This window comes from Channa argus, chromosome 5 (genome assembly GCF_033026475.1).
Source record: "Channa argus isolate prfri chromosome 5, Channa argus male v1.0, whole genome shotgun sequence".
Lineage (NCBI taxonomy): Eukaryota > Metazoa > Chordata > Actinopteri > Anabantiformes > Channidae > Channa > Channa argus.
Genome location: NC_090201.1, coordinates 9997970 through 10021462, shown reverse-complemented (window position 1 = coordinate 10021462; position 23493 = coordinate 9997970). Strand labels below are relative to the sequence as shown.

At 39.6% G+C, this 23493-nt stretch overlaps 2 protein-coding genes across 6 annotated transcripts in view; one reads left to right on the top strand and one right to left on the bottom strand.

The window, feature by feature from the left end:
- tacc1 (transforming, acidic coiled-coil containing protein 1) overlaps window positions 1-22809 on the top strand; it is a 29370-nt gene extending 6561 nt beyond the window's left edge. For 2 of the 4 annotated variants that reach the window (XM_067504177.1, XM_067504176.1), the window contains exons 2-14: window positions 12101-12210; window positions 14090-15674; window positions 16476-16511; window positions 16883-16946; window positions 17436-17610; window positions 18471-18535; window positions 18719-18850; window positions 18940-19016; window positions 19127-19170; window positions 19857-20020; window positions 20114-20220; window positions 20325-20445; window positions 21120-22809. In XM_067504177.1, the coding sequence (XP_067360278.1) occupies window positions 14161-15674; window positions 16476-16511; window positions 16883-16946; window positions 17436-17610; window positions 18471-18535; window positions 18719-18850; window positions 18940-19016; window positions 19127-19170; window positions 19857-20020; window positions 20114-20220; window positions 20325-20445; window positions 21120-21185 (2565 nt within the window). In that variant the 5' untranslated portion in view covers window positions 12101-12210; window positions 14090-14160 and the 3' untranslated portion in view covers window positions 21186-22809. Of the gene's footprint in view, window positions 1-10158; window positions 10782-12100; window positions 12211-14089; window positions 15675-16475; window positions 16512-16882; window positions 16947-17435; window positions 17611-18470; window positions 18536-18718; window positions 18851-18939; window positions 19017-19126; window positions 19171-19856; window positions 20021-20113; window positions 20221-20324; window positions 20446-21119 lie in introns of those variants that run through there. The other 2 variants (XM_067504174.1, XM_067504175.1) reach the window with 2 other exon arrangements.
- Window positions 319-6600, bottom strand: aggf1 (angiogenic factor with G patch and FHA domains 1). 2 transcript variants are annotated; one of them, XM_067504180.1, is made up of 16 exons: window positions 6509-6600; window positions 6362-6423; window positions 5983-6176; window positions 4958-5057; window positions 4664-4851; window positions 4405-4536; window positions 4073-4273; window positions 3813-3879; window positions 2557-2665; window positions 2345-2396; window positions 2157-2258; window positions 1896-2061; window positions 1687-1766; window positions 1455-1582; window positions 1276-1375; window positions 319-1178 (listed from the first exon to the last, which is right to left on the bottom strand). In XM_067504180.1, exons 3-16 carry the CDS (start codon window positions 6166-6168, stop codon window positions 942-944), a joined length of 1848 nt encoding a protein of 615 aa, XP_067360281.1. In that variant the 5' UTR covers window positions 6169-6176; window positions 6362-6423; window positions 6509-6600; the 3' UTR covers window positions 319-941. The 2 variants fall into 2 exon arrangements, with proteins under 2 accessions (XP_067360281.1, XP_067360280.1); XM_067504179.1 differs by lacking the exon at window positions 3813-3879 and adding an exon at window positions 2796-3234.
- Window positions 22810-23493: the final 684 nt, after the last annotated feature.

Sequence of the window (23493 nt, the reverse complement as noted above, 5' to 3'; positions counted from 1 at the left end):
ACTAGTGAAGCTGCATCTAGTGATAATGCATTTTACTAGCTTTGCTGTTAACTACAATATAGTCTTTGTGGAATATATTCTATTTTTATCTGGTATGACACTGGCCTCTTTACACGTACACTTGCACACACATGCAAATATTCACACACCCTCAAAACGAAGCCACAGATAAGCCTGCAAACAAATGGACTAAAATATGTTTGCTCACCGGCCTTATGTATGAGGATGTGTGCTTTTGTGAACAGCATTGATAATCACATATTCTCCCGGTCTTATGCAATATGCAGTGAAACAAAACAAAAACAAAAAAAACAAAAGGTTGAGCATGTTCAGAATTTAATGTGCAAAGTTTAAAAAGGGGTAGGATTGGGGTAATGTTTCAAAGAACCGCTGTGACTGGTTCAACGTGATCAGTGAGGCAGTTGTCTGATCACAGTATGATCTCATTTTATGAAATTAAGTTTAACTGTGTAAATATTTGCTTGAGGCGATGCGTGTCCTCTTGTTCTGGAAGGCACCATGTCTGCAGTGTACCTGCATGTAGACAGACATGGTTGACCGTGCACACAAACTGCAGTTAGAGTAGTTTTGGAAAGTAAACATTCCACATAGGTCTCTCATGGAGCAGAGAAATAAAAAATGTTGTACAAGTGATGTCTAACATGTCTACAGTTTACAATTCTGTTAAAGCACAGAACTAAACCACTTGCTGATAGTGTTTTACAGTTCAACAGAAAAATCACTGTGACATAATACTTTTTTTCCCATCTTTTTCATCTTCTCAGAAAAAGCCAGTTTGAAATTAACTGGTCGCTGATATCTCCAGTCCACACAAACACAGAGTAAAAATAATACTGCTTCCTATGCTCACTGTAGGGAGCACATCAAACATCCCCACTCAGAACTTAACTGTCATTAAACATAGTCATTCACATTCATGCTTAACTTGGACCACTAGTTTCTGTGGTCTCAGTCTCTTCTGCTCTGACCCAAGCTTTGGGTGACATGTTTTTCTGTGTTTTTAATGCCAACATGTCAGGCTGGCATGATTCCGCAAACCTCTCACGCGCCTTTTCCCAGTTCTTCTGTGACTTTGAACTAGTTATAGACACGTTGTCTAGAGAGATGGACATGCCGGCCCCCAGACCCGACTGGGACTTTCTGATTTTTAGTTCAATCTAGAAGAAAAGGACAGAGATCTAATCAGTTAGTTGTTTCACAAGTAAATGTACATAGGTAAAGATGCAATCTTCATGGGAGACTAGATTCTCTTACCGGATTCTTCATTCCTGTACCCTCTTTACCCAGTCCCTCTCCTTTTTTCCAGCCCATCTTTTCCAGCATCTTCCGCCCTTTATTGACTTCACTGATCTCCCTTTGAGTGGAAAAACATAAAACACTGAGAACACTTGCATACAATTTTTATATTGTTTAGCAAAAACCAGTATGCTTACTGATGAACGGAAGCAGGTGCATCATCTCGTTGAAAGACACCTTCACTGCCCACAGCCTGTCTCCGAGACTCTGCTCGGTCTTTGTATTTGGGGTTCCTCAAAGTTTTGCCTTCCTCAAAGTCACTGCTCTGTTAACAGAAAAAAAAATTTAAAAAAATCACACAATTCACTGATTGCAAAAAGAAGAGGGTTTAAAGTAAAACTGGCTTCGGCAGATCCAAATAAGACTCACCTGCAGGCCATATTTTGCCTTCATCTGCTTCAATTCCTTCTGCCTCAGTGCTTCTTTATCCTCTTTAGTGAGAGCAGGGCCTTCGGGAAAAAACAAAGTAAAGTAAATCTTTATCACATCAGCTTTAGGCTCTGTGTATCGCCCCGTTTCATGAAACTCCACCAAAAACCTTTTTTTTTTTTTTTTTTTACGGATTTGAGGTTGCTTACCTGCTTTCTCCTCTCTCTTGTGCTTGCTAAGGTGAGCCATCACCTGACCGGGCTCACATCCATCACAGGTATCAGTCCCTGAGTGGATATGGAAGGACAGCACAGTCTCTCCCATCTTCACCTCATCACCATGCATCAGTGCATATGGCTCACACTTGATTTTAGGCTGTAGACAAAAGCAGGTATTTGTCGAAGATGTCCTTATAGAGTTCAAGAGTATCAGTGTTGTAACAACAACAACCAGAGGCACAAAAAGCTCACCTGTAAGATTCGGTTGCCGTTGATGACTGTTCCGTTTTGGCTTCCCTGGTCCACCAGCATGTAGCTCTGTTGCTCCTTATCAAAGTACACCTCCACATGAAACTGGAGCAAAACAATTCAGTTAGAAACATCACTTTAGGCTGCATTTTACACAGGAATGCATTTGACATAAAAGTAAACAGGGGCACCTTGCTGACTCCTATTTCTGGTATTCGGATTGCGTGGTCCATATCTTTCTCTCTGCAACAGAAAGACACTATGTTGGCTACAAGTACAGAGCCATATGATTTAGAGTTTAAAAACTTTTCCCAATGTGGCCTTACCAAATCTTTGGTAAGAACGTATCAAACCTACTGTGACAGAACACATGCTACAACATGATAAGACAAAGAGCACAAACCTGCCAATGGTGGCTGGACAGTCAGCTGTGAAGATGAACAGAGTGCCCACCTGCAGAACTGGAGATCTGACCACTGTCACTCTGACACAGGGTGGCCAAAGGTCTTTAACTGTAAGAACAATGTGGCAGCCTTAGCTTTGGCTTTGAGTTATTACAGATAAAGCACATTTACCAGAGAACTAACTGAAGGTACAATTGCCCTGAACCAGCTCTAAATTCAGCTCATTTTACCCTCTCACCTTGCGGACTCTGAATTGCCATCTCTGATTCTGGGCTTTCCTTGGTATGAGAGCCATGAGAAGAAGAGAATGAACGAGTAGACTCACACTCCTCTCTCTCTGACTCTGTGATCTCACCCTCTTCCGGCTCACTATTCCCCTCTGAGCCATCACTCAGAGCCTGCTTCTTTTTCTTCTTGTGCTTTTCTGACTTTGATTTCTTCCTTTTCTTCTTTGATCTTCCCTTATCATCGTGTGAACCATTTTTTTGCTTCTTTCTTTTTGATGAAGACTTGCCACCCTCCTCTTTATATTTAGAGGAGTCTTTTCTACCTGGAGCCTCATCTGGACTGCAAGACCTTGGTTTTAGTTTTCTGAGTTCTGTGGACGTCTGACTTGTTTGTCTTTCACCCCAATCAGATCGCTCTTCATCCAACTTGACCTTGTCAAATTTGTTTTCCTGCCATCAGACAATCAATAGTGAGATTACCACCTTCAGTGATTTACACTGACAGTAGGCTTTGTACAAGATCTTTTGTCTGTTGGCATAGCATTCTTGTACTGTGTGTACATGGTCTCAGTCTTCAAAGATGGTGCAAGGTGGACCCCAACAAATAAAGATCTTATTTCATGCTCAGATGTGTGCAAGATGCACAAGCAGACGCTATGCGGTTTTACTTAAATGTTAAACCTGTGCACAACAGAAATCGATGTGAATTCAACTTCCATGCTGAGAAATATACAATCACTAGTTTGGTTAGGTGTCCAATTTGCATGTTTCACACAGCATGGCTTAAGGTGTGCCAGCAAACCAATATCAACTAAATGTATCGGCTAAAATTATCAATGTCCATATATCATATGATAAGTCAATGACATAATTATTGTGAGCGGCCTAATACCAGCTTCTAATTTCTACTAAACAAGCAGCAACAGAATAATGTCACTTTCTTTATTTTATTAATGGAATAAGACCCAGGTTTAAAAATAATCCAAATTATGTTTTTAATATTTTGCATGCTAGTCTTAAATATGTACCTCTGTGGGTAGTTTTCCAGTAAGAGGAAATCTTCATTTTAGCCAATGATTTAGTCACCTCGTGCACCTAGGTCAAAGGAATAGTCTTTTAGTTATCTACTTGCAAATAAATACATAAAACAAAAAAGCAAACATTTGAAGACTGAGACCAATTAAGTCATGAGGATTTTAAAGCAGAATTACAAAGTCAAAGCCTGCTGTCAGCAACCAGCTATAAAATGTATCCATTCCATGCATGCAAAGATCTAATCATTACATACATTATCATCCTGGTGTGATGTTTTCTTCACAACTTTCTTGGACTTCCTGGCTCTCTTTTCAACTGTGTTCTTATCTTGGCAAGGCTCTGCAACAGTCTGTGCAGCAGGCACCTCAATCCTGGAATGAAACTGGTATCGTCCACTCTCTGCATCGTAGTAGTAGTAAATGCCAGTGTTGGCATCATAGTACAACTGACTGGCCTGAGAAAGAATAAAAAACATGTTTCAGAACAAAACACTGAAGTAAAAGGTCAAAAAAGAAAATCCAAATCTGCTGATAAAAATGTATTTGTTACAGAAATGGTATTTTACAGAAAAAGCAGGTGACAAACCGAGTCATAATAGAAGCCTGTGCTGTGGTCATAGTACATCCCAGTAGACTCATCAAAGACAAACCCAGTCTGTGTCATCGCCTCTTCAGCAGTGGCCCTCAACATATCAGCAATGGATCCGCCATCATCTTCCTGAAATAGCCAAACCATAACTGCAATCACAACACCCACTGTTCAAGTCATTAATGTCACTGCCTTGATTTCTTGTCACTCTTACTATCCATTGTCAAATAATAAAAAAAAATGCTTTAAAACTCACCTCTGTTGTGACTGCAGCACTTTTGTCAACTTGTCCTGACTCATCTGCAGCTGGTTCATTCTGTGCTAAAACCTCTGCTGCTGCTGCCTCACTGCCATCTCCTGCTGCTGCTGCTGTGTACAGGACTTCCTGAGAGTCTGCTGCCTCTGGGACCTGATAGTAGCCTCCATAATAGTAGTTGTAGTAGTCTGGAAGGAATAGTGAAAGGAATAATGAAACATTTTCAAACAGTTTACTCAATTAAAATAGGTGATATAGTCATGCATTTCCATTAGTGTAAAAAATGTAACCCACTTGTTTCTGTCCATACATATTCTTCTGTCTGAGTTTCAATTTCAACTCTGGCTTTGTCTTTCTTCTTCCATTTATGTATCTCTGCGCTCAGCTGTTCAACCTGAAACAAGATATTTCACATTAATTCAACTAACAAAGTTGAATCTTTAACATGATAACATGATTATAAAGAAGCATACATTTAGGCTGATTTATTTCACGTTTTTTAAATGTAGGCCAACTCATCTAATAAAAACACCTCCAAAAATACATTTTAATGTCACATTTAATATATTGTAATGGCTATGAAACATTAACAAAAAAGCTGATGATCTATTTTATACACAATTGTCAGGCTGCCACCTACTAACTAAAGTGGTTTCCAGAAAAATGCATTTGGCCTACCATCATCGCTAAATGGGTTCCTAGGGAAAACCCTGTAATGTCATGACAATATATTTTACACAAATAATTTGTAATGCATTACTGTGGCAGTATTTCAAGCATCTTATCATCAAAATATTGAATGCATGCTTTGATTATAGGGGAAAAAGTATGCTTATTGAATGTAAAGCGTTTTTTCAATCAGAGCCGACACACTTAATTAGTCAACAGAAAATTAATAGGCAAATCAATGAGGATTTTGCTGAATCATTCTACATATTAAAAAATAAATCCTTAAAATTCCTGGAGCGAAACTTCTCCAACGTGCAGACCTGCTGTTGTTATTGAATGCTTTAAAGTTCGGGACAGTTGGGAATTTTCAAAAACTGGCATTGGATGACAACATTTTAGGCTCTCTGAGAAGAGATGGACCGTTTAATGATTAATAGCCGATGTCCGAGATGAAAAAAAGACTCACTCAGTCATTTATAGTAGCCTATGTTTATGTGTCAGAAAGAAAAGATACTGTTACTGCAGACAGTGTGGCAAAAACCACAGCTCTGATCAGCTCTGAAAAAAGTTATATTGCCTCATATGTCCTGCATAAAGAGATCTGGACGTAGGTTATAAGGTCATTTGTGTGAATGGTAGTAAGCCCTCACCTGTTTCCTCAGGTCTTCGTTATAGCTTTCTGTGGTCTTTTGCAGTCTATCAGAATGTTTCAGCTGTTTCTGCAACTTCGCCAGCTCGGCTCTGCACTCTTTGAGCTCCTGCTTCAGCGTGTCTACTTTCAGACGCAGCTCCGCCACCTCAGACTCCGTGTCCATTTTTCCATTTTCCTCCTCCATTGGTTTAACTAAGTACAGACATAGCATTAAAGTTTGTAACGTATGCTTTAGTAATATGCAGAAAACCAAATCTCATCTGTCTGCACATATACACAAATATATAAAATGTTTAATAAAGCCATACAGGTTTGTGAGGAAAGATTATTTCCCGCTACGTTAACGCTAAGTTCCGTCCGTAAGGTGCTCTCCTTACCGTTTCTTTCGTTTTCGTCTCTTTTGCAGTAAATTTCCTGTCAGCACAGCACATAAACCAACCTGCAAGTTGAAAATAAAGATGATGTAACCACTCTGCATTTCCGACACAGTCGAATACATGTTTTGATGATAATTAGACAGTTACAGTTATAACCGTGGAAATATTTACAGTCGACCCTGTTCACGACCGCCATTAAACTACTATTCAACTACGTCACGGCGGAAGTACTTCTTCTTCAAGTTTGGCGAACTTCTTGTCCCTCTGGCACGTTGTAATGTGGCGAAGTGCTTTACTGCCACCTATCGTTGAAACTGTGGTTATAGTTTGTCATAGCGACTATACCAGAAACACTGATTTGATCTTTTACCTGTGTTGCCCCACTGATTTTTTTTTAAATTACATACCTTTTACCTTTTAAAATTAGGCTATTACGTGTCAAATAAGCAACCAAACTGAATCTTTTATCTTTGGTGGCTCAGCAGGATGTGTATATACTGGTGCATAGGTCATATATCAGTACAATACCCTATGAACTTTACATATTATCAAACAGATTGTTTTTCCCTATTGGATGAACTGATTAACTGTATCCTGGGTCACAACTTATTGTATACTCCTCAGGTGTTGGAGCTTATATCCTTGTAGTTTCCCATGAGTCTGAGGCTCTCCCATGAATAAAAACCCCACCAGTAGATTTTGATTGTCACTTTGATTCTTTCACAGATAGAGTTGACAGTGTCCTTTGGAGTGTGCAAATGCTAATAACAACATTAACTATGTTGCTTAGTGAAAGCAGAATTTCATTATGTGTTAGGCCTAATACAAAGTAAGACTTACTCAGTACATTCAAATGTTCACGTGGATCCATGTCAGTAACAATAGCAGCAGCTTTGAGGACAGGTCCACTACATACAGTAATTCAAATAATCATCCCTTTAAAAGGACATCCATTTTCTTATTAAACGTGAAAGTTTTCTCATTATAATGAGATACGTTTCTGGTTAAAACAAGACAGTTTTCTTGTAGTAAAATAAAAAGTTCTCATGGTGGCAGCAATATGTTGCTGTAGTTTCTAAAGGCCAACGCTACAGTTGATGCTAGTTTTAAGCTACTAGTTTTCTTTTCACAGCTGCCTATATTTGGTCTTTGAGAGCTGGTATGTTAGTTTTCCACATTGTGGGGATAAGGTAAATGTCAGGACTACTGTTTGCCCTGCTCTGCTTGTCCTTCATGGCTCTTCTTGGTTTTTAAATCACACACAAAAATATTCATGTATTCCCATTTTGACTTCCGCTCTTTTGTTTTTGCCCTCTTCCCTTTCTCCGCAATTCTTTTTACATTTTTCCGTTTCTGGGAATGTCTGAAGCCTTCACTTAGTTTGTTGAATCTTGGCAAGACCAGGCCATCTATCAGTGTGTCTACATTTATTTTGGGCTCAAGAGGAAGAGCTGTTATATAAATGCTGTGGCTCCGCTATTGTCCTCTAAATTTGAAACACCGCCTCTATCTGTGTCTAGAGTGTGAAACCAATAGCATGCATCATGTAAATGTATTGTGTGCTAAAACTCTGCATTCTTTCAGGTATTTCAGTTCAATGTTAAAAAGCAGCTTTTTCAGAGCAAGAGGGAGGCTATACACAAATGCATATTTGTATTGAGACAGTCACAATTAGAGCTGCTCTGTCAACTGAGCCAAACTCAACAATAGGTTGGAAGGGCCTGATAGTTTTTCCTTCCTTGTGACTTTCTCAGAACGCCTTGCAGGTTCCTCCAACTGTGTTTGAAATCTGAGTTATGTTAAGATGTAAGTGGCGAGTCTTGGCAGGAGCTCTGGTGGCTGTGGTGGCAGTAGAGCAGCATTTAAATATGGGGTGGTCTTTGATTTGGAGAAACACAGCTGTCGCACGCTACCTACTGATGTTTATAATGCCATTTTTAGACTGAAATAAGCGCTACAACTAAATATAACTGGCAGTTTGTGGTTGAAGGAGAAGGAAAGATGAGGATATACAGAGATTAATCTTGTTTTGAAAAATGAAACATTGTCATTGTTAGAGAATGTGAGAGAAACCACTTACTTCCCTGGCCATCATTTGAAAGAAACAATAAATCCATGGTAACAAAATGTAATGCTTTTCCAGTACCAGATGTGAGTTTTTTGTAGAAAAATAACAGAAAACACACCACAGCAAATATAATTTTAAGGTTCCTTGTTTAACTAAATTTGACTTAAGTGATCATCCATTATTATTATTATTATTGACCATATATGCATATTTTGTTCATGAGAGCCCGTTGCTTTTGTGAGTCACCACTTTTACTGACAAAAAAAGTTATGCTCATTCTCTGTTCTTAATCTGCTGCATGCTTGGATCTACTTCGGCCTCGACTCAGCCATAGGTTTGAACCTTTCCAGTCGAATGTGGAAACTCTGAAGCTGATTGAGGCACATGTGTCTCTGCTGCTTTATGGGGATTTGGGAGGAGTTTAGCTGGTCCATGGACAAGCCAAACCCTTGTGCTTTTGACGCTGGAGCAGAAACCAGTGAACAGAAGATCCATTTGTGCAACGGCAAAAAACAAACAAACAATATACTATGCATGTGTACTTCAAAAGGTACTGATTTATAACTAAACCACTGGCTGAAAATTCATTTCGGGTTTTATTTAAGAGCAGGGCGTCTTTGGTGCATTTCAACTTACATGTGCTGTTACTCTTTTAATATAAACTTTGTCTATGTCAGAATACAAGAGACTGAAAAATAATTTAGTTTTACTACCTAACATGCTAATTAAAAGATATTACATTAAGATACATATTTTTAAGTGTATCCTATGGAATATTGACTTGTGTGTTTGTACAGAGTGTGGTCGTAGATATTCTTCCTCTTTACGTTTCTTCTGTATTGGACCATTTCATTGTTAAAGTCCCTCTCTGTGTTCCACACCCCCACAGTGTGTTCCTGCAAAGCTACAGGATGAGTTCTTAATTTTGTGCAAAAAAAGAGTACTCCGTCTCTTACAGTGCAATAGTTTTATTAGGGGATCTCTTTAAGAGGAGGCAGGATTACTGTCCTTAGGCAGACTTTTTTTAAAAATCACGAACTTTTAGCAAATAAGCTGAATGTGTTTTGTTTTAGATTTAAAAATCGTTTTTTAGTGAGGGACTGGTAGTTGAATTTGCTCTAAATTCAACTAAATCTTGTGCACTTTTGTTGATTTGTATCTCACTGTAATTACTACTTCTAACCCTCATTAAGCATTTATAATATCCTACGTACCCCATATTGTTTTTCTTTCTATTTGTCCTCCATTGGGGATTGTGTTTGGTTTTTAAACAGCATTATTCATCTACAGTAGAGAACAACTGCTTGTGCTGTTAAGGTATTATAGACACAGTTCATGTGATATGTAGCTGTATCAGATGCTGCAGTGGGTTTTTTACCATCCATACATGAGTGCATACATACTCGTGCCAGTTTACTGGTGTGAGCTAATACCTTAGACAAATTGAATCCAACCAGGTAGATCTCCTGAGGCTATCCAATAGAACTGGTTGCCCTGGTCATGCATGCCTGCCTTCTATAGGCTGAGAACCAAAGTTAACTGTTAAGCAGCCTGGGGGAGCAAAGTAGGCTTTTAAGATCCAGCCCCACATTCCTATCCTCTCTCTGGGCTATAAAATGTGAAGCCCCAACTCCACCTCCTCCTACTGTGTTTGTTTTCTGACTCCTTCTTTCTGCTTCAGAGTGCAAGAGCAGCCTGATAGGGACATACCATTCTCCAACCACAGGGGAAGTCCTGTAGTTGAAAGCAGAAACGCTGAATTCAGGCTTCCTGCCACCCCCTTCTGCATTTTCTGTTAGTGGACTGGCCCGATGAGGAGGGAAGAAACTGGAGGGGGGTTCAGAAGAGGAAAGAAGAGAGAAGAGCATTTTGGAAGCCAGCTGATCATAGCTGTGGTGTTCTGCCACTAAGGCAAAGGGGAAAGAGCTCGTGACGAGAAAAAAGGAGAAGAGAAAGCTGCTTAAATCTTTACCATTTTAGGACTGAAAATGTACAAATAGAAGAGCGGAAAAGAATTGTGTCCTTCCTTCCATGTAAAACTGGGAAATCATGTGAAGTGAGAAGCTCTGTGGAAAGATGTGACGGCTGTTGGCAGTGGAAATCTGAAGAGGAAACTCACAGAAAAGGATCAGTTGAGTGCTGGAATCTTGTCCTTGGCTATCAGTCAACACAGGGTTGTGGAGAGATGTCTTGGCTCTCACCTGTGTCCTGGGCCAAATGGACGTGGACGGCGGTGCGAGGGGGAGAGGGAGAGGGAAATGATGAAGAGGGGCAGGAGGCCAGTGAGGAGGGGAAGCAACGTGGAGAGAGAGGAGAGGAAGAGGTGGAGGAGGAGAGCTCTCAAGGCTGCAGGCAAGTGTTGTGCTGGAACCCAGAGACTACTGACACTGTGTTTCACACTGTCTGGACAGGAGGAGGGGGCATTTTTACATTTTCATGTATGTGTGTGTCCACCTGAGGATGAGGCATCTCTAATAATAAGAAAGTCAGATGAAATAGGCAGAGGAAGTGAGGGGAATAAACATATCTGTTGTGTTTTTCTGCGTGGGCATTTTAAACGTTGTTTGTTGCCATGCAGCTCTAACATATTTCTGGTTTTCTGGTTTCTGGTGACTGTGAGTTTGAACTAAATGTTTTTCACACCCTCACCCATTTCTGTTGCTTGACAGAGATAGCACACACTCCAAGCACTGCAGTCAGATACAGTGTAGTATAATGATGTAACCACTCACACGAGACACATGCTCGAGGTATTGTGGCCTTGCTGTCCATGCACCTCATGTTGGTTTTGAAAATTGTATTTTTTAGCAATCCAACAACTTACAGCTTCTTTTTCTGTATTGAATTTCAGACTTCCCCACAACTTTTTTTAAATACACTGTAGTACCAGCCTATGGTGCAATTAGTGTAGTTATTAAACTAGAGTAACGTCAGTCTCTGCTATAGGTAGTGATGTAGCTTCCTGAACTGATCAGATCAATTTCAATGCGGTTGTTCCGCAATGTTCAAATCACAAGCTGGTGTGAAAAAGTCAACATACCGTAAACCTATTGCACATTTTCTTTAGGTTCAGTTTTTACGTTGATTTAAAATGAAGCAAATGATTTATAGTTTAACAGTCTTTGCGCTGTGTGGTGTTTACAATGTAACAGGAAATGTTAGACTGCCCTACTTCCTCTTCCTCTGTATATCTTTTATTTTACTCTCTCCCCTTCACTGGAATGGACCAGAAAGTTGGTACTATAAGTTTGGACAGTAAAGTATTAAAAGTACAGTACATTCAACTCATTGCTGAACATTGTGTGTGATTACATTACTCAGACTTAAATCCGAAACAGCTAAGTTTAAGACCTTCCAATATGAAGCCATGAATCTTTTAGTATCTGGAATGAAATAACAGATTGTTTTAATGTATATGCAAAGCAGCAGAATTAAAGAATTAAATTTGTGCTTATATTATCCATATATTGCACCATGCAGTTAGTGCAGTTCTGTTTATACTCCTCTCGCAAAAAGGTGAAACAGCATCATGTTTCACCTTTTTGCTCATATCTCCTGCTATCGGTGTTTGTAAAATGAGCACTACTCCTCAGTTATGTAATGATGTTTCTTTCTTCTTGTGTTTTGTATGTTTGGGAAGTTCATGCTCCCTTTCTCTCTGATTACCATAGCTCTGACTCAGAGGGTCATTTTGACACTCCAGAAGCTGCAACTCCTGTCCGTACCCCTCTTACCATCCCAGGAGAGCTGGAGAACAACAACGCAGATGCAGGCAAAACAGGTGAGGCCACTACTGAGCATACAATTGATAAGATGCAGAAAGACAAGGTGAAGCAGCCAGCACAAGACAACCAAGATGTGAACAAGCTACACTAAAACCTGCGGGTAGACAAAACTTCCTATTAATATTACAAATATTGAACAGATCAGAAGAATTGCCTCTCCAACTACACAGCACATGCACTGTCCCTCCCTGTTGTTGCCATGGAAACAAGAGTCTTTTGATCTTGTCTAAATGTTCAAACATCAAATGTGTGCACGTGCTTGTCTTCATGATCAACTGAAAGAAAACACGTGGCATCTAAATCATCATTTGAATTCTACTTTTCTGTCTGAACTGTCTCCATGGTGTATCGAGTTCACCATGCCAGAGTAATTGGATACATATGCTGTCTGACTGTCTCAGGAATGTCCCTTTTGAGTACTTTTCCACTTTAAAGCCAAATTTACCTCATGTTTTAATCAAGACCATCATGACTAGTGAATATTCAAGTTACCTAAAACTTAAGAAGGCAGTGCAACATGTCCTGTGTGACTGGTATGTAAGCTTGAATGCACACTGCGTAGGGGTTTTGGGTGTGATGAAGACGGAAGTGCTGTCCTTGTCATTTGACTCAGTAAGAGGAGGAGCCAGTAGGAGAGTGTGGGAATCGCCTTATCTCTGGAATTCAACAGGTGAAACAAAAGCCTTGGTTCACCCTGTTTTGTATTGCTCACTGATAGAGAACACAATGAGGGAGTGACTGAGCAAAGCTTGTTAACAGGCTGAAATCATCATGCAGGGCTTTTGTTAAGTAGAATTTTCAGGAGCCCCTGCATGCTTTGTGAGGTGTTTTGATATGAAAAATTATTTCCTGCAAAACAGCCCCAGCAACATTTTCCAAAAGTTTACGTTGCAAAGTTTAGTCATCATGGAGCGAGGAGGGAGCTCACTTTTGTTTGAACAACAAACACCTCTTCCTGCAGCTATTGTGGGAGGATGTTTGAGTCCTGGCAATTTTTAAACTGCCTTTAGAAATGTCTCTGGATGTAAACATGCTGATGACTGTGTTTGTGTCTCCCTGTCCTGGGTTTACATTACTGCATCTGCTGTACACAGTGACAGTTTATAAATATTTAATAGACAACTGAAGACTTCATCACAGTCAAAAAGAGACCTTACCTTAAACTAGTCATGCTAACAGCTGCATAATTTGCATTGCTTTGCATACTTTCCAACAAAAATAAATGCAAAACATATACTTTATTAGTCAAATCAGGCCTCTAGATTTTGTATTAGTACTAACAGACACAGCAGATGGCAGATTTTGTCCTTGCTGTGACATGTTCTGACTCTATAATAACAGAAGAATGAAAAACAAATATATAAGGGTTTCTGTATGAAAACACTGGATTATTGTTTTGTCATGTTGGATTGCAAGATTGCAATGTGGTAAATAGGTAGAAACTCAGCAGGCTGTACTAGTCTCCTAGCAACATAATATTTCATGGATATGGTAAGTATGACAGGCATACTGAAATATGTTGATGTGTCAAAAGAGGCCCCTGGAGGCTATTACACCATAGTAATTACTCTCCTCAACCCTAAATACAAAACACCACATAGACAATGTCTCTTTTCATTTGTATTTTCATTGCACTACTTTTTGGTTTGGTTTAGCCCTCATAGTAAGACATTGCCATGGCAACAGCAGCAATTGGAACAGCTGGCTGGCTAGCAACCTGCTTTCAAAGAGCCAATCAGATATCAAGTTCATCTGAGTATAGTAGAGACTTGGGAAATTGTTATTGGTAACAGAGCTACGTGTGCAGTTTAAATTGTTGCATTTTGCGTTGGTTTCATTGTTAATCCTGGTGTGTTTTCTCTCATTTCTTCTTAGACTTGGATCAGGATGAGCACCTGATAGTGACTGCTCCTGTTGAGGACCAGGATATTTTGCTTACCCACAGAATGGGTCAGGATGAGCCTGTTGTCCCCATGGGTGGCACGCTGGAAATACATGTGCCGACACGGGAAGCAGAACAAATGAAGTATCACCCAGAAGCACTGGGCTCTATGTCTGCTCCTGATTCTTCCTTAATGAAGATGAGTCCTGATGTGGACAAATGCACAGTGCCATCCTCTGAGCCATCCCAAGCTCCAGCCCCCATCCTAGTCTCAGATCCTGTCCTGGATCTGACTCCTGCTTCAACTCCTGCTCCATCCCCAGAACCAGACTCAGCTCAGACCAGTAGACTTGGAGTCTTCTCATCTCTTGATCCTCCAGAGGAGAAACTTATTGCTCAGCTAGAATCAGAGTACAATGACCTTCCTAACCAGACAGAGCCTACTTGCAAGACTAAAACCAGCAAACCAGCTCCAACCTCCATCCTAGTTACAGATCCCATCCTGGATCTGACTCCAGCTCCAGTTTTTGCACCAATACCACAACCAGACTCAATTTATAGCAGTGAACCTGAAGCCTTCTCAGCTCCTGATCCTCCTGAAGAGAAATGTTTTGCTGAAGCAGAGCCAGACTGCAATGGCCTTCCCAACCAGACAGAACCTGCTCAAAAGATTAATGCTAAGAAATCTAAGCCCCCATCTCTAAATATAGATGCCTCACTGGATGAGTCTGCTCAAACAAATGAGGAACAAGACATTGCTGTTCCTAAGGCCGCATACAAATTTGACCTGGACCAAATGGACAGCAGCTTCAACCCTTTCACCAGTGGAGGATCAAAAATTCAGAATTCCCCCCCACCATGTGGCCCCAACTCTCTCTCAAGACTTGAGCCACTTGGCAGCTCATTGCCTGTGTGTGAGTCCAGCTCAGCAGCTCCAGCTGAAACAGAGATGATGAAGTGCTCATCAGAGGCAAAACCTGTGATGTTAGAGTTTAGTCTGGATGAGGGGACGGTCAGCAAGCCACCTCTGCAGAAATTAGGTGGTAGGAAAACAGTCAGAAAAACCACGGTTAGGAAGCAGAAGGTCAAAGTATCAGAGGCTTCATGCAAACCTGCACCAGAACCCATAGTGTCAGAAATAGAGTCTCAATCAGTGTCAGAACCAATTTCCCAATCAATATCAGAACTTATTTCAGATGCAGTGGCAGAGACTAGTTTGCCAGTTTCAGACTGTTTTGCTCCCTTAAACCTTGACGATGTTCCTATTCCTAAGACAGGATCATATAACTTTGATCCCAATCAGTGGGATGATCCAAATTTCAATCCTTTTGGTAGCAATAGCAAAATAAGCAGCTCTCCAGTGCTCTCTAAGGGTTCTTACAGCTTTGACCCAGAACATTGTGATGACGCTGAGGATCCTTTTAAACCCTCCAAAAGCCTGAGCACTGAAGAATCCTCCAGTAGTGCTGGTAAGCCAGCAAACAAAGTAAAAGATGGAAGCAAACAGAAAGCAGTGCACCCAGCAGGGGAGAAGAAAGTGAAGCAAATTCCCAAGAAAAACAAAGAGAGGACAATCACGTAAGTTATCAGATAAATACACAACTATATGGTTGTCATCTTCATTTCTTGTGCCGGTAGTTTTTTTTTGTCCTTTCGGCTTTTCCCGTGAGTTCAAGGTCACCTCATTGTCCGCATGTGGATTTGGCACAGTTTTTAAACCAGATGCCCTTCCTGAAGCAACTCTCCTCAATTTCTACCGGAGCGTACTTGGACCGGCACTGCACAGCTGGGGATGGGCTTTTAGGAGTTCAGTGTCTTGCCCAGAGACACCTCGCCCGGGGATTGAACCACTGACCACGGGAGATCTGTGGTCTGTGGATGACCACTTTACCAACTGAGCTACAGCCGCCCCTATTTCTTGTCCCAGTAGTTAAAAAGTAAAAATAGAACTTTCACTGGATATGATTTCGGGTTTAGAGTCATTACACTTTGCTTGCACGTTTATTTTTTTCTTCTGCTAGTGGTTGGATGCAAAACAATGCTTTGAACGCACACCACACATTTAACACTGCATACTGACCATTGATGCAATTCCCAAACAGGTTATATAGGCTGTTAAACGAGCTTGTAGCTGCAGTGGTTGGACTACTTTCAGCTTTCTTCATCCCGTGTTTCTGCTTAAACATTAAACTGCTGAGTGTCTTTACATCCTAAGCAGAGCACCTTAAGTTACTCGCTCTTCTTTGTCTATTCCCCCTCTTCTATGTTCCCTTATTTAATCCTCTCATTCCTTTGCTGTATCCCCCTCATTCTTCATCCTTCCTCTTGTCTGTTATGCAACCTCCAATCTCTGCTTTCGTCCACTTCTCTTGGCCTCAGGACATCTGAACAAGTCAAGTTTCTCTGTTTTCTGTTGTAAGTACTATCACTACTGATGCTCTCTTTCTTTCATGCATGCTCGCTTCTCATTATGCCATTATTTAGTACCTTTATGGCATGTGCTGTGTCAGAAATGACAGTTGTAGCATTGTAAAGAAAATAAAGGTCATCCTTGGTTTCAAACCAAGTTTCGTGGGTCTCATGCTGTGTTCTGTGATCCCTCCAGAAGTTCGGCAGCGCCAGTATGATTATACATATATGTGGCTGCACCTTATTTGATCTAGGGCTATGAAACAAGGCATAGAAATGCTTGCAGCTTTATGGATGAAGAACTAGTAAACACGTTAGGGTAGTCATATTTCTATACGTCGTAACTCCTGTATTGTCATTTTGTGCTTGTCTTGTAGGAATTCCTGTAAATTACAGAAATATGATGAAAGCCAGTCCTTGGTGCTTGATGTGTGTAACCAGGTAATGTGTGTATTTTTGTATGTGAGTGTGATGTCATGTGAAATGCTATAGGTTACTGCAGTGACACTGCGCTGTTGATTATTCAGCCGCTGTCTAACCTCTTGGCCACACTTCTTTACACACACACACGCGCGCGCACACACACATACACACACACACCTTTGGACAGAAGCATCAGCAATGTCTCCAGCATTGCAGTGCAGCCTTGGCATGGTGACAGATCCAAGACGTATCATTTTGCAGTCAAACATTAGTCTGCTGTTTAGTATACGTTTAGCTCTTAGTCTGTGCATTACTGTCTTAAGTAATGCACTGCACTTGGACTGACATTTTTTTATAAAATTTATGAAAAAATTAAATTCAAACCTCAGTGGTATTTGCACTGTTAAACCTCCAAACTATGTTAAGATACTTTTTAATGTAGATATTGTAGTATGTGGATATCAAAGTATCAAATAGAAATGTGACTCTTTTCTTCTTTGTCCCCAGGAGGAGGATGAGGTGGTGGTTCAGACTCCAGAGATCACTCAGCGAGTTCATCACGCCACAGATGAAGAGAAGTTGGCTTCTACCAGCATCATGGGTCAGACAACAGATGACCACACAGACAAACTTAAAGCACCAGGGGGAAAACAGCCTGTTAATGATGTATCTGTTTCGGATGGTATGTTTCTCATTTGGATTCAGGCTCTCTTTGCTGTGTATTATATAAGATGTTTTGTCTTGTCTTGTTTGACTGATTTGAAAAGGTAAAGCCTTAGTCTTATAGATAGAGAGATACATAAATAATAAAATCAAAATGAAATTAAATAAATTTTTCGTTAAACGGAGAATTTACTCACAGTATTGCAAGTATTGGAAATTAGTTGCTTCTGCAACTTGTTATCATCGGGATAACAAGTTGATTCAACACTTTGTGAAAAAAATCAGCTGACTTATATGTTCATGAAAAGGAAGGTGTTTGCATGACATAAACAACACTAGCAGAGTAAATTATTCTTTCCAAAGCCATAATATGTCTTAATAAGTTTGTGATCTAGTACGGTCAGCAGTTATAAATGAAAGATTGTTTTAGTTCATAGCATGTGTGAGCTGTCAAGAAAGTAAACATGACCAGAGACATGTAACTATAAGCACCAGGATGGACTAGAAAATGTGAACAAGAAGAGAGAACTGTCAGAGTATTGGAGGCCTTAAGCAAAACCTTATCCTGACATGAGAAAGTCATATTCATTTCTATGGGAAACAAGTGTTTTGTACAGTTGTGCACCATGATTAGACTGGTGCCATGTGCAGCACCAGTGACTTTTTCATCATGGAAAAAGGACAATTTTAATTTCAACTAGATTTTTTAAAAGTTCCGTTAATCTTGATGTTGATGTTAAAGTATATTTTTATATTCAGCAAATCCATTATTTAAATTTGTGTATTGTTTGTAATTTAAATATGGGTAATTAAGGACAGTATCCATTGCCGTTAGTGTTGTGTTTATACTGCATTATGTGTGATCATTTTTCCTTAAAGTTCCCAAGACCAAGACGACAGATAACCTGGAAAAGAAGGACACCTGCAGTCTGAAAGATGATATAGTAAGTGAAGAATGGGGGTGGCGGTGGGGAACATTATGAGCATTTAAACATGACTGGCTTGTATTTTCATTACAATTAGAAACTGACTAATTAGCAAGAATTGTTTTTTTTTTCATACATACAATTAGCCTGTGTTGTTGTCTTGACCTGCTGTACACACTTTGTTTTCTGCATATATCACAGAGTGAGATATCAATGAAGGAAACAAAAAACTTGACCAGCAGCGAGGCCACAGACACAGCAGCCCTGACAGAGGACAACATACCTCTGAGTGAGATGGACAAGGCTGCAGTGCTCACTCTGATCCGAGAAGAGGTATGACCCTCCCATAGACCCAGTAAAGTCTGTGGGTCTTTTAATGCCCAACACATCAATTTATTTTGTTTGTCTTTATGGCCAATTAGATCATCACCAAAGAGATTGAGGTCAATGAGTGGAAGAGAAAGTATGAGGAGAGCAGAGCAGAGGTTTTTGAGATGAGGTATGAAGCTTCACTGTTACTCTTGAAGTTCCTGCCTGCAAAACATTTCACCGTTAATAATAGTATGAACAGTTGAGAGAACTGCTTAATTTTCTTTCTTTTCTTGACAGGAAAATTGTTGCAGAATATGAGAAGACAGTTGCACAGATGATCGGTAAGTTACTGCCACCTGGTGGTTGTGTTTTCACACAAGTTAGCTGTGTGTGGCCCCCTGGATGCTTAACTCTTGATTTGGGTTTTCTGACTTCATCTGTGGTAGAAATACTCATATCATTTACTTAAATAAAAGTGCCAACACCGCAATGTAACAATACTCAAAAGTCTAGAATCCAAAGTCCTTCTTCATTAAAGATATAAAATAGAATTCAAATTGATTGTGGTTTTTGTTTGTTTGCAATATATTGTATATGTATATATTTCAAACAACATAAGGAATTTATACTTGGAATGTACTCAGTTACTCCCCAACAGTTTAGCCTTCAGTCTGGTCTGCAGCTGGTGAAAATCATGGTCATTTGTACTGAGGTCAGTTTTAGGTTACATAGCTGGTCAGTTATACACATTTCATTATTTAGCCCCTGTTTCTATATGCTGGATAATTGTCATACACCTGGGGTTACTTGTGTGTATGAAAAGGGCTAAGAGTCCAACACACAGCATGCATTTCAACACCCATAAAGCCGAGAACTATGACTAATTTACAGCTTTAAAACCAGAGGGCATGAATTATCAACAATTGAAATCTTGTTGAAAGTATTATCCATGCAACCAGTGATCAGTTAAGTTTGGTGTTGTGGTGTGCATAAAAAACCTTTCTCATTTCTTATTATTCTTTTTCAGAGGATCAGCAGCAGGAGAAGACTATATCTTGTACTAAGTCTGTCAGACAGTTGACCTTAGAAAGGGACCAGGCCCTGGCTGACCTCAACTCAGTGGAGCGCTCCTTCGCTGACCTCTTCAGGAGGTACGAGAACATGAAGGGGGTCCTAGAGGGTTTCAAGAAGGTCAGTGTATCCATGAACCTCGTCCACTGGTGTCCAACTGTGTGTTGGATCAAAAGCCAGATTACTAAATATACTCTACACGTATCTCCCCAGAATGAAGAGGTGCTTAAGAAGTGTGCACAGGATTATCTGATGCGGATTAAACAGGAGGAACAACGCTATCAAACCCTAAAAGTGCACGCTGAGGAGAAACTGGACAAGTAAGTGTTCACTTTAATAATCAAAAAGGCTTTTAATCTTGAAAATATTTTGGACCTTAAGGTGCATTGTGGTAATTTTTGTGACATCTCTTCCTGACTAACAGGGCTAATGAAGACATAGCGCAGGTACGTGCCAAGGCCAATGCTGAGAGCGTCGCATTCAGCGCCAGCCTTAGAAAGGAGCAGATGAAGGTGGAATCACTTGAAAGAGCTGTTCTTCAAAAGGTATGCTGCTTGTCAACGGGATTTCAATGTGTTTAACTGTGAGAGTGTGAGGCCAAAAAATAATCCAGCTAACTCAGTTTCTATCCTTTTTTGCAAACATTTTTCTTTTGTGGGGTGTCAATTTACTTCCTTTTGAAATGTGAATGTCTGGTTAAATATGGTAGATATAAACATAAGTGTGCTATTGTTAAAATATTGTGTTATGAGCAAATTGTTAGTGTAAACATATATTATCACAGTAGAAATAATTTTGTAGGATAACATCACTTGTAAGATAATAGTTCTCTAGTTTTTCAGTGTCTTTGTTGTTTTGTTCTCATTGCATTGGCTGGTAGGAAAATGGCTTTACTCTGCAGAGGCTTTACTTAAGTTAAGGGAAGCAGGCATAGATCATACTGTACTAACACGTTCCGAAACACTAGGGGGCATTGTTTTACTTTCTAAAAGCATTAAAGTAAAAAGTGAGTAAAATGAAGATAACCCATCCTGAGAATTTAAATAAAAAAAAGACACATTGTTATTAAATATCAACACATGGATAATCTTCAGAGAAAACTTTTTTCTGTGCACAGATTCAAACATTTTCCTGTTCATTTAGTGACATACGTTTCAGCCCTGGCACCACTTCTTTACCATCGGTTTCTAAATACACTTTCTCTCTCTGTCTCTTGCAGAATCAAGAGATTGAGGAGCTCACCAAGATATGTGATGAACTAATTGCCAAACTGGGAACAGAGTAATAGACCTTTAATTACACTCTAACTGCATCCTGTGCATGAACTCAATTAAGCACACATCAGTTTTCTCCCGCTCTGCTAATATGTTTTTTAAAAGTGTATATACATTATTAAAACACAGAAGAGTTGTAGTTTATTTAGAGACTAAAATGTGAAACTACAACAATAATGTCAGTGCATAGATCAGGAAGCACAAAGTGATTGTGAGGTGTGTTTTAATAGTTTTGAAGAAGTGATGATATTCCAGCCTTGATTTAGTCAATTTATCTTTTCTTAAGGATTTAAAGGATAATTTTTTTCATCAGTTTTCGGCTGTTGGTACTCAGCCAGCTCGCTGCACCACAGATAATTTCCATTACTGTTTCATAAAGCATGTTTCACATAAAACTGTGGGAAACAATGTGGGAACTAATGGAAAGAATATGGGGAAAGACATATCTTTTCCACAGCACGTCTACAGTGTCATTAACTGTGTTGATGATGCAGTCTTTGAACAGGACAAATCTCTCTTCTGAGTGCCTAAACTGACCATAATGTATTCAATTCTTTGGTATACACTGTAAATATTTTTGCTGCCATCCATTTCTTTTGTGACACAGACAGTTGGATCCAGCTGATTATTTTCCTACATCAACAAATGAGCTTTTGACATTTTGGAGAATGAGATTTTGGAGAATTTCCTTAGTTGCCTTTCACTGGGTGATGTATACAGTGTGTAATAAAGTCCTCAGTTATGCTGATGTTGCTGTTAAACCACAGTGTAGACACCATGCCCACCATTAATCTCTAGTGTTGTTAAATATGAAGAGCACTTAAAAACACTCACGTGTTTCATACGGTTACATAATAATTCACATTTTGATAGGGTTTGGATGATAGTGATGAATGAAGATAAAAGTTTGAAGTGCTAAAAACATCGCTCTTATTATACTGTAATATTTCATCGTGCCATTTGTTTCTTGCTCTGCAACCGAGTGTGGAAAAGTTAAAAGCACATTCTGGCATTGCCATATAGATATTCATATTTAATCTGTGAGCCCAGATTTTGCTGGTTTGCATTTGGTTTTTCCTTTTTTTCCAGTTATTTTGTGCAGTTTTTTTCCAGACTCTGTTGCAAAAGTGTACTGTATACAGTAGACTATATAGTTTTTGTATGATCAAAATATCCTGAACAAATTGAGTTATAATGAGTTTGCAGTTTTAATGCTTTACTTGAAGTAATAGATCAATTATCCATCGCTGAGCTATTTGTACAGGGTTGGCTACTTCACACTTATAGTAACGGCCTGTGTTGCTCACTGATTGTTCCAACATTTCATGCTAAGATCAGCATTCTTTCAGATTGAGCATGAAGGACCACATATGCATTTTCACTTCAGTGTGTGTCAGAGTTACAGTAAAGGACACATTCTTTAAAGGAAGCTCTCTTTTACATTAGCACAATCAATTGCCAAAAGTTATGAAATGAAAAACAGATGGATATTAGTGTGACTATGTTTCCTGTTGTAGTGGTGTTATGTTTGTTTGAAGGTGCTTTTCAATGCAAATTCATTGGTAAATGTAAATTTTATACTTTATGAAAAGAATATTGAGATATATGTTCCTAATATTTGTAAAATTGAAGAAATACCTATACCGTGACTGTATGTTAACTGCTATTTTTTGTGCACTCCTGAATAAACAGTTAAGATTTCATATAATGCGAGCTTCCTCCTTAACCTAAGTAACTTTTGAGCTGTGTATTGCAGGGGTGAACATCAACAGAAACAAAGCTGGTCATTGCTCATTTATTTGTGTTGCTTCTGTCTACTGTAAAATGCTGACAAAGACATTCTAACATTACAGTAAAGTGATCATTTACTTAGTGACATTGTCTCATTCAAGGATGCTATGATGACTCGGGATACTTGCTGACAAACAAAATTCTTGTCAGTATATAAATACCAAGTATCAAAAACATTTCAATTCAACTTTATATACCGCCAATTCACAACAAAGTCATCTCAGGGCACTTTACAGAATAAAGTCAAGATTATAAAGATGTATAAAGAGAACCCAACAATTCCCCCTGGAGCAAGCTATAGGCAACAGTGGAGAGGAAAAACTCCTTTTACGGGAGAAACCTCCAGCAGAACCAGGCTCAGGGTGGACAGCCATCTGCCTCGACCGGTTGGAGTGAGTGGAAAGGGGAGAGAGAAAAGAACAGTGCAACAAAAGCAACAACAAAACATCGGGCAGATTGGTAGGACCAGTAGCTGCATGCTGGAAGACACACAGCTTCAAAGCCAGGGGACACCTGCAGAAAGGGACA